The sequence below is a fragment of the Myotis lucifugus genome, unplaced genomic scaffold, assembly GCF_000147115.1.
Source record: "Myotis lucifugus unplaced genomic scaffold, Myoluc2.0 scaffold_396, whole genome shotgun sequence".
In the NCBI taxonomy this organism is placed as follows: domain Eukaryota; kingdom Metazoa; phylum Chordata; class Mammalia; order Chiroptera; family Vespertilionidae; genus Myotis; species Myotis lucifugus.
The window spans coordinates 634,777-652,556 of NW_005871444.1; the positions used below are offsets into that span (position 1 = coordinate 634,777).

Below are 17,780 nucleotides of genomic sequence, written 5' to 3' on the forward strand. Positions count from 1 at the left end.
TCCAGATTTCTGTCATCGTAAACAGTGCAGCTATGACCATTTTTGTATAAGCAAGACTTCTATTAGGTATATATAAATCTGTGAAATTGCTGGTTTGAGATATTCACTGTTACAAGATAGTTCCATTCATTTTCCAAAGTAGCTACATAAAAATACCAGCAACGCTACAAGGCCCTGTCAATCCACAGTCCCTCCAACACTTGGTATTGTCCAAGTGTCCTTTTTTTTTTTCTAACCAAATTATTTTGAATTAAGATATCTTCCTCGTCTGGATTTGGGTTTCCCTGACCTAAACATTTCTTCACTGGTCTACCAGCCATAAGGGCTTCCTCTTCTCTGAATTATCTGTTCCTGTTTTTTGCCATTTTTCTTCCGTGTATTTTTGTTTTTCTTATCGACATCATCAGCCTGCTGGGGCTCAAGATCATTTTATGTTCTGAAAAGTCAGCCTTATTTAATTTAGACTTTGGACAATTAGAAGTGTCAGTAGCTAGACTCACATTTCGCCTTGAGACGTGGCCCCTGCCCTCCCTCTCTCTCCATATAATTTCAAGTACTTTGGCACTGCTAGGCTTTATGACATCCAGTTGCCTTTCTATGAGTCATTTTGTCCAACGAACAGGATTCCCTGGGACTGTCTTAATCTCCTCAGAGATCTTAACAAGGGGAGTAATGGTCATGCCCTTGATTTGGTCTTGACCTTAAGGCTGAGTGTTCATAGCCATGCCTTTAGTTTTGAGCTTTGCCCCTAAAGCTATGCCCTATTTTGAGAATATTTTACAGCCCATAGAGGTTGAAAATGAGAGATGATTGTTCCTTTCAACACAGTAAACCCCAGGATTTCTAGACTTTCTATGTTCCCTTCCAGTTTCTAGGCTTGCAAAGGAGCCGGTTTTTATCTGTCATCACTTTTTTTGTTTCTAATGAAATATAGTTAGTTGGGCCGAGCCGGCACGGCCATGGGTGAACCTGAGAGGGGGCGGTGAAGGATTTAGAAAAGACAGACAAGAGAAGAAAGCTGGGCGCTAGGTGGGACGCTGCCCTCTCTGATGGCGAGACAGCGCCCAGGCCTGCAAGCCGAGTCTTTATTTCATAGCCAGATTCCACCAGGCAAAGTAAGGGCGTGGTCAAGATGTTTACAACGTTCTCGTGGGTTGCCAATCTACTCAATTACATGCCCCTGATCAAGCTTTGTTTACTTGCTGCCCCTCCCGCAGCCTGTATCACTCAGCCACATGGGAACACAGGTTCGGACCATAAGGTCGAGCTTACAACTGTGGCCTTTGGCTATAACTGTGCTGGGACTTGCACGTGGCTTTGCCACGAGAGGATCGTGCCCTCTCACTAGTCCCAGCCTTGAACCTGTCCAAACAATATAGCCGCTCTCCACAGTTAGCAACAACTAACTCGCACTAACAATATTCTGTTTCAAAACTACTTCTCCCAAAGCCATAAATTCAGTAGGTATATTTTCTGCCTTCTAAAGCAAGCAGGTCAAACTCAAAGGCTAACACAGGCCAAATAAACAAGGTTTAAGTTTATGTGGGCCGCAAAAAAACAAAAGCTTCTATTTTCATAGCAACGTAGGATTATTTCAATAGTGACATGCTGAATACAAAGGGCTAAAATAAATGAGTAATCAACATAAAATAGAACATTTTAATAAAAATTAATATTTTTTCTTGAACATTAACTTACCAGACACTGGATAACTGCACAAATTAATAAGCGTAACGCAAATAAACCTATTTTTCTTGTTCTCCGAAAGCGAAATATTTCCTGCTTCGCACACCAACCAAGTCAGTCCAAGACTAATGACGTGGCAATCGGCTGCTAAAATATTCGCTGCTAGTATTAGTAGAGAGAAATGGTGCGCCTGCGCGTAAGGCGCGTAGGGAAATGAATGCAACATGATTATGCTGTAGTAATCAGTCACTAGCGAACATTGTAGTTCGTTATTAATAATTATGTATAACAGGATATTGTCAAAATTAAGTAACGAAATTTTTATTAAAACGTTTCTTACATACCATTATATTGGCTGGGCCGCAAAAATATTCGTTGTGGGCCGCATGTGGCCCACAGGCCGCGAGTAGTCTGACATGCTTGCATTAAAGGCTCCCATGGTTTCCACCGTATCATTGTTCTCACCAGACTTAGTGCATTTTCAGCCTTAAGAATCGCCTCTTCTATTTGGCCACCTTGAAGTCGGTCTTCTAATTTTCTAACATCTGGCTTTGCTTTAACCATATCCAGCTTCTCATTTGGAATCTCTTCTGTTTACTTCCTATATGCGGCACTTTTATTTTATTTTTTTAATTATTGATTTTTTACAGAGAGGAAGGGAGAGGAATAGAGAGTTAGAAACATCGATGAGAGAGAAACATCGATCAGCTGCCTCCCGCACACCTCCCACTGGGAATGTGCCCGCAACCCAGGTACATGCCCTTGACCGGAATCGAACCTGGGACCCTTGAGTCCGCAGGCCGACGCTCTATCCGCTGAGCCAAACCAGTTAGGGCTATATGCGGCACTTTTAGATTTGCTCAAGAACATCAAGAATCTTTGTGTACAATATGCTTAGCCTCTCCTGTGGACTCTCACATGCAGCCCGTCCTGGAAGGCCGGTGGTCTTCTTCAGCAAGCCCGCCATGACAGCGCCGATGAGCCGAGTACCAGTATTTTTAGTCTAAGTGCGTCCTCTTGCCATAGTTGCTTCTCCCCTTGTTATCAGTGAGCCCCCGGGGGGCCCCTTAGCAGCTGAGGTACTGAGTGCTTATCAACAACAGATGAGTTAACAACATCCTGACACAACTTACGTCATTCTTCTATATCAAAACAACTTCCTGTCTTTTTTAAAAATTTTTTTAAAATATTTTTATTGATTTCAGAGAGGAAGGGAGAAGGAGAGGGAGATAGAAACATCAATGATGAGAGAGAATCATTGATTAGTTGCTTCCTGCACCCCCCCCACCCCCTACTGGGGATGGAGCCCACAACCCAGGTATGTGCCCTGACCAAGAAATGAACCTTGATCTCCTGGATCATAGGTCAACCCCCAACCACTGACCACACCTGTTGGGCAAAATAACTTCCCTTCTAAAACATTTTCTTGTCTTTGCATAAACAGGATTAAAACAGCTTCACTTAAGTCATAAACAAATGGATTTAAAATCCTATCAAACCAATACTCAGCAGAAACCGAAGCCCTCAGCCTGACAACCCAGGAGAATCTGAAATGTGGCCAACAACCCTGTGAGCTCGGAAGCAGGTCCTTCCCCAGTCGAGCCTCAGATGACACCAAGGCCCCAGCTGACACCCTGACTGCAGCTTGTGAGACGCTGAAGCGGAGGCCTCAGCTTGTTGTGCCCTGACTCCTCACTCACAGAGACTGAGACAACAAACGTGTGTTGTTTGAAACCACTCCATTTGTGGTAATATTTCACAGGGATTCATAACATGCCCCTTGTGTTTGGGGGGACGGGGTTCCCTTAAAACCACTCTCAGGGGAGTCCTCCAGCTCTGCAGTCAATGCCGTGGTTCTCCACCAGGTCTCAGATCTGAGCCCCATCAAACCAGGTCACAACAGAAAAGCAATAATCCCTTTCGAATAAAGGGATAGAGACTGACGGTTCTGATTGGATGTTAGCACTTGAGAAGATGTATAAAAACGTCAGGCACCAGAGGAGAGATTCAGAGTCCTCCAGCTCTGCAGTCAGTGCAGTGGTTCTCCAGCAGGTCTGAGATCCAAGCCCCAGCCTACCGGTCACAGCAGACGTTTCTGCAGGATTCCTTTCTGAGCACCTTGAAGATGAGCAGGCAGACCCCACCCACACTCCTGCAGCTGGCAGGGGAGAGCCTGCTGAGGGACCAGGCCTCAGCCATCACAGCTCCGGACTACCTGCCGGCTGAGCTCCTCCCCCCGCTGTTCATTCAGGCTTACCGTAGGAGAATCCGGGAGCCCCTGAAGGCGATGGTGCACGCCTGGCCCTTCACTATGCTCCCTCTGGGGAACCTGATGAAGCTGCCTGAGGTCATAGTCTTAAAAGCCGTGTTGGATGGGCTTGACGTTCTGCTTGCCCAGGAGGTTAGGCCCAGGAGGTGGAAACTGCGGGTGCTGGATTTCAGGGACACGGGTGCCAACTTCTGGAGAATGTGGAGTGGAGACAGCACCCCGAAGTGCTCACCTAGGGGACCAATGACTGTGCACAGCTCCAGCCCCAACATGGAGCATCCCTTGGCTCCCTTGGAGGTGTTCCTAGACCTTAACTTCAATGCAAGGGATGCGGATGAGTTTCTCATGCACATCATCCAATGGGCCAAGGAGAGGGAAGGGTTGCTACACCTGTGCTGCAAGGCGGTGAGGATTTCTGAGACGCCCCTCCAGAGGGTCAGGAGGGTCCTGGATAGGGTGCAGCTGGACTGCATCCAGGAAGTGGAAGTGAACTGCACCTGGGACCTGCCCACCCTGGGGACGTTTGCTCTCCACCTGGGTCAGATGAGTAACCTGCAGAGACTCTCTCTCCCCCACATCGATGTGTTGGCTGAGGAGGAGGACTGGGAGGAGGAAGAGGATTGGGACAGGAAACAGCAGGAGGAGCAGCGATCCTTTTCCCAATTCCTCTCTCAGATGCTCAGGCTGCGGCACCTCCGGGACCTCAACATGGATTTTCCCTCCTTCCTCCAAGGCCGTCTGGACCAGATGCTCAGGTGCCTGCAGGCCCCCTTGAACAAACTCTCCATGGAAAATTGCCAGAGGCTGACGCATTCAGACCTAACACACCTGTTCCAGTGCCCGAACCTCAGGCAGCTGAAGTCCCTGCATCTGTTTCGCCTCAGCCTCGTGGATTTTAGTCTTGAGCCCCTCCAAGCTCTGCTGGAGGCAGTGGCACCCACCCTCCAGGACCTGTGCCTGGATCACTGTGGGATGGTGGACTCCCAAGTCGAGGCCATCCTGCCTGTCCTGAGCCGCTGTCACCAGCTCAGGGAGTTCACCATCTCGAAGAACAACTTTTCCGTGGCCACCGTGGAGAAGCTGCTGCGCCACACAGCCGGGCTGCGCAGTTTAGAGTTCGAGCTGTACCCTGTCCCTCTGGAGTGTTACAGGAGCCAGGGAACCGTCAACCAGGAGAGACTTGCCAGGATCCGGGCTGAGCTCATGGGGATACTGAGGGAGTTAGGACAGCCCAGGACCATCTGTCTTGCCACCAAGCACTTTGGCGATAGTGAGTTTTATGTTGTGGCATTTTCATGACATGGAGCCCGTGATGTGACCCTGTAGTGACCCTGCTCACTGGGTGCACCCGGCAAAGGCTTCTTTCTGGGCTTTTGGAAGCTGAAACCTCAGACCGGGGTGCATTATGCAGGGGGCACCCACGTTTCAGGTTCATGCTCAGTGTGCATGGGGAAAGGGAGGGACCCAGCCCGGGTACAGGATGGCAGGGGCAAACGTTGGGGAGTTCATGAGACCTCAAAGGCAAAGTGTCCTACAATCAGAAACATGAATCTGATTTGCCTGGGGAGGGGGCAAGATTTGGGTGCATGTGTGGGAGTTAATTCTGGGGTGGTTGGTTGTAAAGGGATGATCAGAAATAAAGACAATTTCAAAGGCAAAAAACAAAAAAACAAACCACCACTCAGGTTCAGTGATTCACTAGGATTGTCAGAACTCAGCAGAACTGTTATACAGTTTATACAGTGAAAAGATACAGATTAAAATCAGCCGTAAAAAGAAGGCACATAGGGCAGCAGCCAGGAGACACCAATTATCCTCTCCCAGTGGAGTCATATGGACAATTCTTAATTCTCTCAGCAACGATGTGTGACAATGTGCAAGGAGTATTGTCAAACCAGGGAAAGTCACGCAGGCCTTGGCATCCAGGTCTTTCAGTGGAGGTCAGTCAGGTAGACAGGCCTCACCAACCAGGTGGCTGACCTTCGTCTCCAGCCTCTCCCAAGGTCAAGTTGATGACACCTCCCGGCCGAAGGCCCCCAGGTGAACGAAGACACTCTTATCAGGCAGGATATTCCAAAGGATTAGAGATTACGTTCCAGGGCCTTTCTTTGGACAGTGCAGAGTTAACCCTTCACTACACAACCCTTAACTTCAGGAGTGGGATTCTTGAAGGCAGAGAGAGAGGACAGGAAACCAAGGTGTTTTAACCTTTATACCTTTACCGGCCTTATAGTCAGAGAGTTTCCGGGAAGTACACCATAGAGCCAGAAGGCAGGGTGCAGGGGCGAGGAGGCGGAGACTGGGCACTCGCCCAGAAGTTTCTCCTGATTAGCCACTGAATAGAAGGCAAGCTTCCCCCGCTCGAGGTCCAGCCAGGTGCCCACCACCCTAGGTTTTTCTGAGCCGAGGACAGTTTCCTTGGCCATGTGCCATATCGAGAGCTGGCTGGTTCCCTTCCACTCCACGCACCAGGAGTCCCTGGTCCTTCCCAGCATCTGGTCGCGGCTCATCCCCCAGGAAGCCACGCCAATCGCCCAGTGACTGCACTGCTGAGTGTCCACTTCCCAGTACTGCTGCCCAGAAGAGAAGGCTTGGGAGCATAAGACCTGGCAGATTGTAAACCTGGTGTGACTCCCGTCATAAACCTGTGGGATGGGAGTTACAGTCACCTTCCTGCGGTCCTCCGACAACTCCAGGCTAACGGGCAGGCTCCTCGGGTCAAAGGTTGGACTGACAGCCCCTGAAGAAAAGAAAAAAAACAAGAACATAACCAGCCAGCTCTGACTGTCCCTGCTCAGAGGTCCTCAAAGAGCAAAAGCAGCTTTGTGTCTTTGGGTGTGATAAAGTTGTACTCAGACTGGCATTAATACAGGTATGTCAAACACTTGCTGCTCTCTATACTAGTACATACCCCTGATGTTTGCTAACAATACCCCTTTCCCTCCTTAGCCTCTACTTACCATCAACCTTCTTTCAGGGAGCCCTCCCTGCGTCCCACCCAGCAAAAAGGCACCTCTTGCTTTGCTCGATACCCCCCGTGTCTTAGCTGCTCCCTAATGTACCATCTTCTACCTGGAGCACAGTGACATGACCACGGCTGTCCATCTCTCTCTAGTCATAATACATAAGCTTCCTGATTAAGGATCATGTCTTATTCATTTTGTATATTTTATACTGTTTCCTGCTGAGTAAATAGATGTGAATGCCGGAAGCCGGTCCATCCTTGCTGCTTGACACAGTCGCTGCAGGGAAGAAACATCTGCACAGCATATGTTTCAAGGGACCTGGCGTACATGGCATACTGTTCTTAATATGTTTGCTCACCTTCTTGGCACTATGTGTTTTAACCAAGGTCACCTCTCTGAGAAGGTTGTTTCCCCAGGTAGGGATTTTTTTTTTTAATATATTTTATTGATTTTTTACAGAGAGGAAGGGAGAGAGAGATAGTTAGAAACATCGATGAGAGAGAAACATCGACCAGCTGCCTCCTGCACATCTCCCACTGGAGATGTGCCCGCAACCCAGGTACATGCCCTTGACCAGAATCGAACCTGGGACCTCTCAGTCCGCAGGCTGACACTCTATCCACTGAGCCAAACCGGTTTCGGCTCCAGGTAGGGATTTTTCCCTGAAGTTAGGGAGGGAATAAAACCCCTTAACTAAATGCCCGGCGGGTAGTTAATCACTTTAACTACGAACAATCACCCTTAAGCTACATAATCTTTACTCCCTGGAATGAAGATAAGAAATGCCCTAACCTTTGGAATAGAAATTGACAGGATTAAAATCAACTGGTATAGCCGAAACCTGTTTGGCTCAGTGGATAGAGCGTCGGCCTGCAGACTGAAAGGTCCCAGGTTCGATTCCGGTCAAGGGCATATACCTGGGTTGCCGGCACATCCCTAGTAGGAGATGTGCAGGAGGCGGCTGATCGATGTTTCTAACTCTCTATCTCTCTCCCTTCCTCTCTGTAAAAAATCAATAAAATATATTTTTTTAAAAATCAACTGGTATAAATACAGATGTAACAAGACAATAAGACACAGAACTTGGCTGGAGATCCTGGCCAGGCTGCTGATCAACTGAACGCTGTCTCTGTGTCATTCCTTCTTCACCGACTCTGTCCACACCTTTAGGGACCCCTGGACCTGCTGGGGTTGGACCCCAACATGTGAACACATACATAGCATTTCTACTCTAGGCACACATTTAAACACATTCACTCATCTAACCCTTATGACAATCCCTGGAAGTAGGACTATTATGTTCTCCATCTTACAGATGAGGGGCCTGGGACGCTGGGAGGTTACCTAACTTGTCCAATATCACAGAGCTAGTGAGCAGGAGCTGGGAGTCAAACCCACACTGTGTGGGTCCAGGATCCCTGCTCTCAGTGACCACTCCAGACTGGGACAGCGGATGGGGGAATGGGCAGTTGGCTGCCTATGGTGGTCCCAGCATGGATGCCCACAGGTGGCCTGAGCTCCCAGTGATCATGGGTCTGGGTTAGCCTGGAATTTGGGAGCTTTTCATTCCCTTTGTCTTTGTAATCAGCTCCCCATGGGAAGGGCTCGTGTGAGGTGGTGGGCCTAGCGGCAGGGAGATGGACACAGCACACTCTCCCAGCTCCCCTCTGCAGCCAGCCGAACACAAGTTTTAAGCAGACCACATACTTACATTGAACAAACCTGGATGCAAGAAGGCTCTGGTCAGTCTGTGGGCATGAGGAAGAAGACAGACCTTCTGGGAGTTTAACTAAGAAATAAAAAAAATGGGAGGGGGGAAAAGTTTCATTTTATAAAAGCAAGTAGACGGTATCTAAGCATCATGATCAGAGCAATGGCTTGTCTTCCGCAGCAGCAGCAGCAGCAGCAGCAGCACCTTTAGCATCAGGGCGAGACCAGGCAGTGCAGCCAGCTCAGGGTCATTCAGCCCCATGTTCTCACTGGGCCTTTTCCCACCATTTCCTCCCTGAACTCTAAACTCGTTGCTGGCTCCTTGTTCGTCTCTATGTTCTAAGAACCAAGCCTAGTGTCAGGTATCTAGGAAATGTATTTAGCAAATAAATTAACTAAGACAGTTCCAGGAGACAACAGTGCCCTGACATCCAGAATATTCACGAACCCCGTATCAATGCTTTGTTTTTATTTTATTTTTTAATATTTTTATTGATTTCAGAGAGGAACAGAGAGGGAGAGGGAGAGAGAAATATCAATGATGAGAGAGTATCATTGATCGGCTGCCGCCTGCATGCCCCACACTGGGGATCAAGCTTGCAACCTGGACATGTGCCCTGACCGGGAATCAAACCATGACCTCCTGGTTCATAGGAATGCTCAACCACTGAGCCACACTGGCTGAGCTCAATGCTTTAAACTGTTATAAAAACTGGGAAACATGAGTTGGTGTGAGATTCATCTCAACTCATTGACACCTCCTACTTCCTTCTCAATGTACTAAAGTTCGACTGTTAACTTAAAGCTACTGTGTGCTTCCAATGCCCACATAGTAGGTAGAAGAAGAGAAAGTAAAGGAGATGTCACAGTGCGGACTATGAAGGTAAAATCTTCCCCCATTTGTATCTTCTTGTTGCTGTTAATCCCACAGAGGATATTTTTCCATTGATATTTAGAGAGAGTGGAAGGGAGGGGGAGAGACACAGAGAGAGAAACGTTGATTGGTTGTCTCCAGCACACACCCTTACCAGGGCCGGGGATCAAGCCTGCCACCAAGATATGGGCCCTTGATCAAAATCGAACCTGGGACCCGTCAGTCTGCAGGCTGACGCTCTATCCACTGAGCCAAGCTGGCTAAGGCCAGGCTTTTTCTTTTTTTTTTTTTTAAAGTAACCAGGATCCCTGGGGAATATAAAATAATAATATAGCACTATTCTGTTTAAGTAAAATTGTTCTGCATAAAATGTGATTTCCATGGCAGCACGTGGAGTGCTTACATAGGGGCAAAGGAAAGCACTGTGACGAGCCAAATTGCATGGCAACTGTTAAAGTACTGACTTGAAGAACACTATCTATTGTCTTTAAAACAATCCTGTGAGCCCGGCTGGCGTGGCTCAGTGGTTGAGCATCGACCTATGAACCAGGAGGTCACGGTTCGATTCCCGGGTCAGGGCACATGCCTGGGTTGCAGGCTTGATCCCCAGTGCGGGGCGTGCAGGAGGCAGCCGATCCATGATTCTCTCTCATCATTGATGTTTCTGTCTCTCTCTCCCTCTCCCTTCCTCTCTGACATCAATAAAAATATTTAAAAATAAATAAATTAAATAAATAAAACAATCCTGTGACATCCCAGGTGGTTTGGCTCAATGGCTAGAGCATCAGCTTGCAGACTGAAGGATCCCAGGTTCAATTCCTGATCATGCCTGGGTTGTAAGCTCAGTCCCCAGTAAGGGGCATGCAGGAGGCAGCCGATCCGATTCTCTCTCATCATTGATGTTTCTCTCTCTCTCTCTCTCTCTCTCTCTCTCTCTCTCCCCCTCCCTCCCTCCCTGTGTCCTTCTCTCCCTTTCCCTTCCTTCCTCTCTTTGAAATAAATTTTTTAAAAAATATTTTTTTAAAAATCCTGTGACAACTTCAGGGAATGATGTTTCAGGATATGGGTGTATATCAGATCCTTTGCTTTAAAAATGTTCTGGACTGGTCCAAATAGCCAAAAACAACATAATCACTAAGAAATAACTATATTGTACTTGCTAAGGCATACTTAAATGTTATAAATTGAATTTTTAAAGAATACTATAAGATGTATGCTTCATTCCTCAAAAAATTAAGAGAGAAATTACCATATGATCCAGCCATTCCACTTCTGGGGATATAGTCAAAAGAACTGAAAGCAGGAACTTGAAGCGATATTTGCACACCCATGTTCACAGCTGTGTTATTCACAATAGCCAAGAGGTGGAAGCAACCCAGTGTCCATTGTTGGTTAAATGGATAAACAAAATGCACTATATGCATACAATGGAATATTGCTCAGCCTTGAAAAGGAAGAAAATTCTGACACATGCCACAACAGCGATGACCCTTGAAAACATTATACTGAGTGAAACAAGCCAGTCATAAAAAGGCAATAGTTGTGTGATTCCACTTACATCTGGTACCTAGAGCAATCACACTCATAGAAACTGGAAGTGAATGTGGAGTGGGGAGTTCCTGTTTAAACAATAGTATAGAGTTTCAGTTTTACCTAATCAAAAAGATCTGGAGCTTGGTTGTACAACAAAGTCAATGTACTTAACACTACTAGACTGTATGCTTAAAAATGGTTAAGATGGTGGGTTTATGGAAATGAACCTGCCACCTCAGCATGTGCCCTGATCGGGAATCGAACCTGCAACCTTTCGGTGCACGGGATGATGCTCAACCAACAGAGCCACACTGGCCAGGACATAAAGTTGCATGTTTTATTAAGTAAAGGCATTTACTAGTTTAAAAAAAAAAAAAAGCGGCCTATTTCTGAATCACCTCTGATAGATAACACAGATGAATGGTAAGCCAGCAAAGTCTGGTCCGGACTGATGTACAGGTCTTAGAAAATGAGTTTCTATCTCATCAAGGGCCTGTGTTCCGTTACAACTCCAGTCACTTCCAAAAACATAGCCAGCCACAAAATACCTCAACCCCTTCTCTCCTCACATACACCACAGTGACATGCAGTGGGGCCCTGGGTCACATCCCCAGACAACAAAGCCATGGAACACTCTGCCTTCCCCCCAACTTCCCTACTTAACCCTCCTCTCCAAATAAACTCAACTCACCCTGCCTTTGTTCTTTAGGCGGCTCTTTCCCCGTGAAGTTTTCTTGCAATTTCCTCCGGATGTCTTCTAGGTCATGTAGAATGTCTCTCATTTTGTCCTCAGCTATGTTGGAAGTCGCTAGCTTTGGAGAAATCAAGGAATGGTCCACCCCACCAGAAAAAGCCTATTGATGAAGCATTAAAACAAGAAAAGAGAAGAAGCAGCCAGGTAGGTAGCTTGGTGTAAAAAAAAAAAAAAAAAGAAAAAGATTTAAAAAAAGAAAAGAAAGTCTCCCAGGAATGCATCAAATAGTATACTCCAGTGTTGCAACCCATCTATAATTTTCCACTTACCCCCTAACGAGTTTTTAAAACATAATGAGGCCCTCAAAATACACACTTTGAAAATAACCTGGAGTAATACATAGTACAGCAGAAATATTAAAGGGTGGGGGGGGGGTGATGGATGATTTTCACTTACTTTCTTTAAACGGCTATGTATTTTCTCATCCTTTTGTACAATAAATATCAATTTCTTAAGTAATACTAAAACAAGTCAAAAGTTCTTAGGCCCATATAATTTACAAAGTAAATAATACAGATAGCCACTGAGCTAAGCCACAAAGGCTAGACTCATCTTCCCCAGACTGCTATCATGATCGCATATACCTTCTCACCCAGGCCCCGCTCTCTGGGGCCTCCAACACGTGCTCACGGATTTTCTTGCACTTCAGGTCCTATGAGTCCCCAACACAGCCTCCCATCCGCTACTTCCCACCTCCAGCACCAGCACCGGACTTTCCTTCCCAACTTTGCATAAGCCACCGCCCACTTTTTTCACCAATCATAACAGTAGCAGGCACCACTTACTGAGTTCCTTCCACTGCTCACCTCGAATTTGCATAACAACCTTCCAAGGTGGGTTTATTATCCCCATTTTGCCAAAGAAGAAGCTAACGTTCATGAAGTTAAGCTAAAACTTGCCATAGTTCATTGTTATTGCCCTACATTTTCTCATTGCTAAGCTCTTTTTTTATACACCATCCCTTTCAATCCCATCAAAATAATGAGGCTGCAGGCCTCATTATTCCTACTTTACAGGTAGAAACCTGAGATTCAGAGAGATGAAATGACTTGCCCAAGCTCATAATACTAATGTTACATCCCTAAAGTCCCACATATTCACCCATTCAGTGGGATACAAGGGTGAACAAAAGAACAAAAGCCCTCAAGGTCTCCACCCTCATGACGCTTAGAGTCCAGGGCCAGAGAAGAGGGAGGGCAGACATGAGTAAATTGTGGCTGTGCTAACGGCTGCCCATGGAAGTTACATGGAGTCATGAGAGCGAGCGCCTCTAATAGGGGGATGTGACCTGTTCAAGGACCAGTGAAGGATTTTCCAGGACAGTGATGAACTCCTTGGGGTCTGAAGGATGAGCAGGCATTCCCTAGGTGAAGGGCGAAAGAACATTCCATGGAGTGCGCCCTGTGGTGGGGAAAGTGTGACAACACCCTGGAGGGACAGACGTGGGCCAGCACGGCCAGGACCTGACGAGCCAGGAAGAGCTGGGTGAAATGAGATGGGAGAGGAGGCAGGGACAGAATCCTGCGGACTCTTGTTGGTTCTGTGAGGATGAATCCTGCACAACAGATGCCATTGGAGTGTCTTAAGCGTTTGAGTTACATGATCAGATCTGCATTTGAGAGGGTCACTCTGATGACCCCGAGGACAGCAGACTAGAGGGAGTGGAATGGAGCAATTAGGAGGCTACTGGAGAAATCCAGGCAAGACGTGATCATAAGCTTGGATTAGAGAAGTCTCAAGGGAGCTCAGGAGCAGTAAATAGAGCCCAGCCAGGGTGATTCAGTAGTTGAGCGTTGACCTGTGAACCAGGAGGTCATGGTTCGATTCCCGGTCAGGGCATATGCCCAGGTTGTGGGCTCCATCCCCAGTGTAGGGTGTGCAGGAGGCAGCCAATCAATGATTTCCTCTCATCATTGATGTTTCTGTCTCTCTCTCTCCCTCTCCTTTCCTCTCTGAAATACATAAATATATTTGAAAAAATTAAAAAAGAAAAGAGTAGTAAACAGATTCGAGAGATGTTTTGGCAGGTGAGGGAGGAGGTGCATGATTCTCAGGTTTCTGGCTTGTGCCCTTAGAAGAATAACCAGCAGTCAGATGGGGAATTCCCCCTGAGGAACAGTTTGGGGCATGTTAGGTGTCATGTGCCTTTGTGACACTAAGAGGCGACTATGAGAAGGAAAACACCAGCCTAGAGCTCAGAGAAGTGGCCGGGCTGGAGCTGTTTGTGCTAATTAAAGCCATGGGTGTGGGGAAGAGAAAGGGACCCACGGATGAGCCTTGAGGAATCCCAACGTTTCACTGCTAAGCAGAGGCGAGTGAGCCTGCAAAACAGACTGGAAAGGAGCAGCCAGAGAGAAACGGGAAGGCTCGTGGGCAGAAGCTGAGGAAAAGGAAAGCTTCAAGGACGAAGGTGTGGTCGCCTGTGCCAAAGGCCATTGAAGGCGTGGCTCAGTGTTGAGCATCGACCTATGTGCCTGGAGATCACAGTTCAATTCCTGGTCAGGCACATGCCGGTGTTGCAGGCGCAATCCTCAGTGTGGGGCGTGCAGGAGGCAGCTGATCAATGTTCTTTCTCATCACTGATGTTTCTATCTCTCTCTCCTCCCTTTCCCTCTGAAATCAATAAAAATATAGTAATTAAAAAAAAAAAAGATGAGGACTAGAATGTCTGCAGGATTTACGTAGAGGCCACTGGTGATCTTAGAGCTGGTTAGGTGGAATGAACAGGATGGAACCTAGGCCTCTTGAAGCTTCCCTATCAAACCTCCAGGCCTCCCTGTTTGGTAGCCCAGCGAAGGGGAAAGGGCAGGGCCTTACTGCATCCTTCAGCTGCAAACACGTTCATGCTGCCCCAGTTGGGAGCTGTCCCCGCCCCTGTCTCCTGCCACGCCCTTTCCTCTCCCCGCTTGAGCCTACCATGCCCAGGACGTTCAGTTTGTTCTCCGGCCCAGATTCTGGGAGCTGCCTCTGCTTCTGAAGGCTCCTGGCGATGTCTACAAGCCGTTCCACCAGCTCTGCCAGCTCCCGACCAGCTTCTGGGATGCTCTTCGGTGCCGCCGCCTTTAAAAGAGCAAAGCAGAACCCAAAGCTGGACCCAGGAATCAGCTCTACATAGAGTGTGCAGCCTGGATACAGGAACAGGCAAGGACACGACGGAAACATTCAGAGGACAAGAAAGGAGGCTCCCCAGACCTTTTGCAAGCCCCTTTCCCTTACTGATCGTCCTGTGGCCATAAGAGGAAAGCGGAGTCCATCCGTGGGATGGAGAGGGAGGGGGAATGGGAGTAAAGTGTGAAGGGAAGCCTAGGGCCATTATGAACAGGGGAAGTCAGAGAAGACATGGGTGTGAACCTGGCAGGATGGTGGCAGCTGACAGAGTGAGTGGTGCAGTGGAAGGCATGTGGCTCAGGCTCAAGCTCCTGACCAGGCTTTTCAGAAATGAAAGTGACATCCCTCCTTCTCTCCCATAGGGAAAAAGATCTACCTAGCTGTTCACTGTGAAAGGATCTTGGAGACTTAAGTGATGTACAGATGAAAGCTTTTTTGTTTGTTTATTGGCATCTTTAACATTACAAAATACATTCCACCCGGCCAGCGTGGCTCAGTGGTTAAGTGTTGACCTATGAACCGGGAGGTCACGGTTTGATTCCTGGTAGGACACATCCCCGGGTTGCTGGCTCGGTCCCCAGTGTGGGGCGTGACGTAGGCAACCGATCAATGATTCTCTCTCATCACTGACATTTCTATTTCTCTCTCCCTCTCACTTCCTCTCTGAAAACAATCAAATTAAATATTTTTTAAAAACATTCAGAAGAGAGTGCTAAACAACTCCACTTAAAGGGCTTAGTCTGCTCAGCTGCCCAGCTGGGAGTGAGAGTAAGCTTTGCAGCCAACATATTTTGGCAACAACCTCACGATCTGATGACAGTCAACAGAGGCAGCCTGGACACAGACCACAATGGAGAACTCCGCCTCCCCTCCAAAAGGGGTGGTTCTACATAGAGTCACAGAAATGTAAGGCGTTCGTCACTCAAGTGTGAATCAACCAGAGTTTTTTATAACTTTGTTTTGACATTTGTCATATTTTAAATTTTGCTGGAGCCTCAAAAACTTGGATTGACCCAGGGCCTTTTTCATCTCTTAAATAGCCCTGATGTCTCTCAAAATAGCATGTGTTTTGGCAGTTGTCAGCAGGCTACTTTAGAGAGGGGGGTGACTGACCCCTGCTAACACTGTTTGCTCTTAAAGGTCCAGGCCCCACTCCTAAATATTCAAGCAGCAGGAACTCTTGTAGAGGAAATCTTATCCAGGCACCTGAGCAAATTAAAGACTTTAAAAAATACATGCATTGCTTTTTCTATCCATAAGAGAAATACACACTTATTGTGGCTAATTTAAAAAATGCAGAGAATGAAAAAGAAGAAATGTTTTAAATCATCTAATACCCTACCATCCAAAGATAATCATTTTAATTTAAAAGCCAATGGAAAGGATATTCAATCACTATAAACTATATTAACAAAGAGTTTTAAGAAGTTGTTAGATAATGCTGTATTTATAATCTAAAATAGAGAATAGTCTTTTTTCATAATTGGGGAAAAATGGAAGCAACCTATATGTCCATCAAAAGGTGAATGGATAAATTGTGGTATATCTATGCAATGAAATATTACTGAGCAATAACAAACAATGAGCTATCAAGCCACAAACCTTCATTTTGCTTTGTGAAAGAAGCCAGTCTGAAAAGGCTAGATACTGTATGATTCCAACTATATGACATTCTGGAAAAGGCAAAGAGATGGTAAAAAGATCAGTAGCTCAGGGATACACACAGGAGGAGCACAGGGGATGTTCCGGGCAGTAACGCTGCATGGTAACCAAAACTGTAGATCCATGACCTGAGACATTTATCAAAAGCCATTGAACTGCACAACACGAAGAGTGAACCCTGATGTAAACTGTGGACTTTAGTAAATAACAATGGATTAATATTGGTTCATCAATTGTGACAAATGTACCACATTAATGCAAATTGTCAATAACTGCAGAAACTGTGAGGGGTGCACAGGAACTTCCTGTACTATCTGCTCAATTTCCTGTAAACCTAGAACTGCTCGAAAAAATAATGTCTATTAATTCATTAAAAAAAAAAAAAAAAGACATACCCTGGTTATACAACAAGACCTCAGCTCTGTTTAAAAGGACTCAAGAGAACAACAAAAGGGTGGCGTGGGCAGCTCCAAGCTCTCACCCCAGCCCCCACACAGAAACATCGAAAAACAAGCAGAAACTGTCACTACTCTGGAAAACACTGTTTCTAAGAAGAGCAACCGGGCATAGCTCAGTGGTTGAGCGTTTAACCTATGAACCAGGAAGTCCTGGTTCGATTCCTGGGTTGCTGGCCCTATCCCCATTGGGGTGTATACAGGAGGCAGCCAATCAATGATTCTCTCCCATCATTGATGTTTCTATCTCTCTCTTCCTCTCTAAAATCAATTTTAAAAAATATTTTTTTAAAAAAAAGAAAAGAAAGAAAAAGAGCAACCTGGCAGTAGAAAAGCACTGTGGTGTTTTTACTTGTCCTTGCCCCACTCCCCGCTGGCTCAGTAGCATAATCAAGATTCCTCGCACGGGGCTCTGGTCCTGTTCTGGAGGAGCAGCACACACCTTATTCACAAACTGTCATGTATGTCTGTTCTAACCGGGCTGCCGGCTGCCCCAAGGAGTGGCACAGGGTACTCATCTTTGTTTCACCTGACTCGGAGCTCAGGCCGAAAAAGCAGATGCTGCAAGCTGAACTACAACATGCCAATGTCTAGGGCAAAAGATTATGGTGGAAACACCTAAGTGCCAGAGCAAAAGCTGGAGGAACCGGACCCCTCCTACTTTGAAAATAGATACTTGCACACCAACATTCGCTACAACATCACTTACAATAGCCAAACGGTGGAAACAATCCAGATGCGCATGGATGGATGAACGGATTTT

General features: G+C 46.7%; 2 protein-coding genes across 2 annotated transcripts; one reads left to right on the plus strand and one right to left on the minus strand.

Annotated features, from left to right (window-relative positions):
• The first annotated feature begins 3,811 nt into the window (after positions 1 to 3,811).
• Positions 3,812 to 5,254, plus strand: LOC102438861 (PRAME family member 12-like). The gene has a single exon (XM_023743508.1). It carries the CDS (start codon positions 3,812 to 3,814, stop codon positions 5,252 to 5,254), a length of 1,443 nt encoding a protein of 480 aa, XP_023599276.1.
• A 395-nt stretch (positions 5,255 to 5,649) lies between these two features.
• Positions 5,650 to 16,556, minus strand: RNF135 (ring finger protein 135). The gene is made up of 5 exons (XM_023743510.1): positions 16,503 to 16,556; positions 14,709 to 14,852; positions 11,730 to 11,850; positions 8,633 to 8,710; positions 5,650 to 6,695 (listed from the first exon to the last, which is right to left on the minus strand). Exons 1-5 carry the CDS (start codon positions 16,506 to 16,508, stop codon positions 6,166 to 6,168), a joined length of 879 nt encoding a protein of 292 aa, XP_023599278.1. The 5' UTR covers positions 16,509 to 16,556; the 3' UTR covers positions 5,650 to 6,165.
• Between the last annotated feature and the right edge of the window lie 1,224 nt (positions 16,557 to 17,780).

Excerpts from the sequence above, each read along its gene's own strand:
- LOC102438861 (XM_023743508.1), top strand. The coding sequence starts at position 3,812 with ATGAGCAGGCAGACCCCACCCACACTCCTGCAGCTGGCAGGGGAGAGC.
- RNF135 (XM_023743510.1), bottom strand. Across the intron at positions 11,851-14,708 it reads AACTGAACGTCCTGGGCATG|CTAGCGACTTCCAACATAGC; the intron begins GTAGGCTCAAGC and ends ATTTCTCCAAAG. Across the intron at positions 6,696-8,632 it reads TGCATCCAGGTTTGTTCAAT|GGGCTGTCAGTCCAACCTTT; the intron begins GTAAGTATGTGG and ends TCTTTTCTTCAG.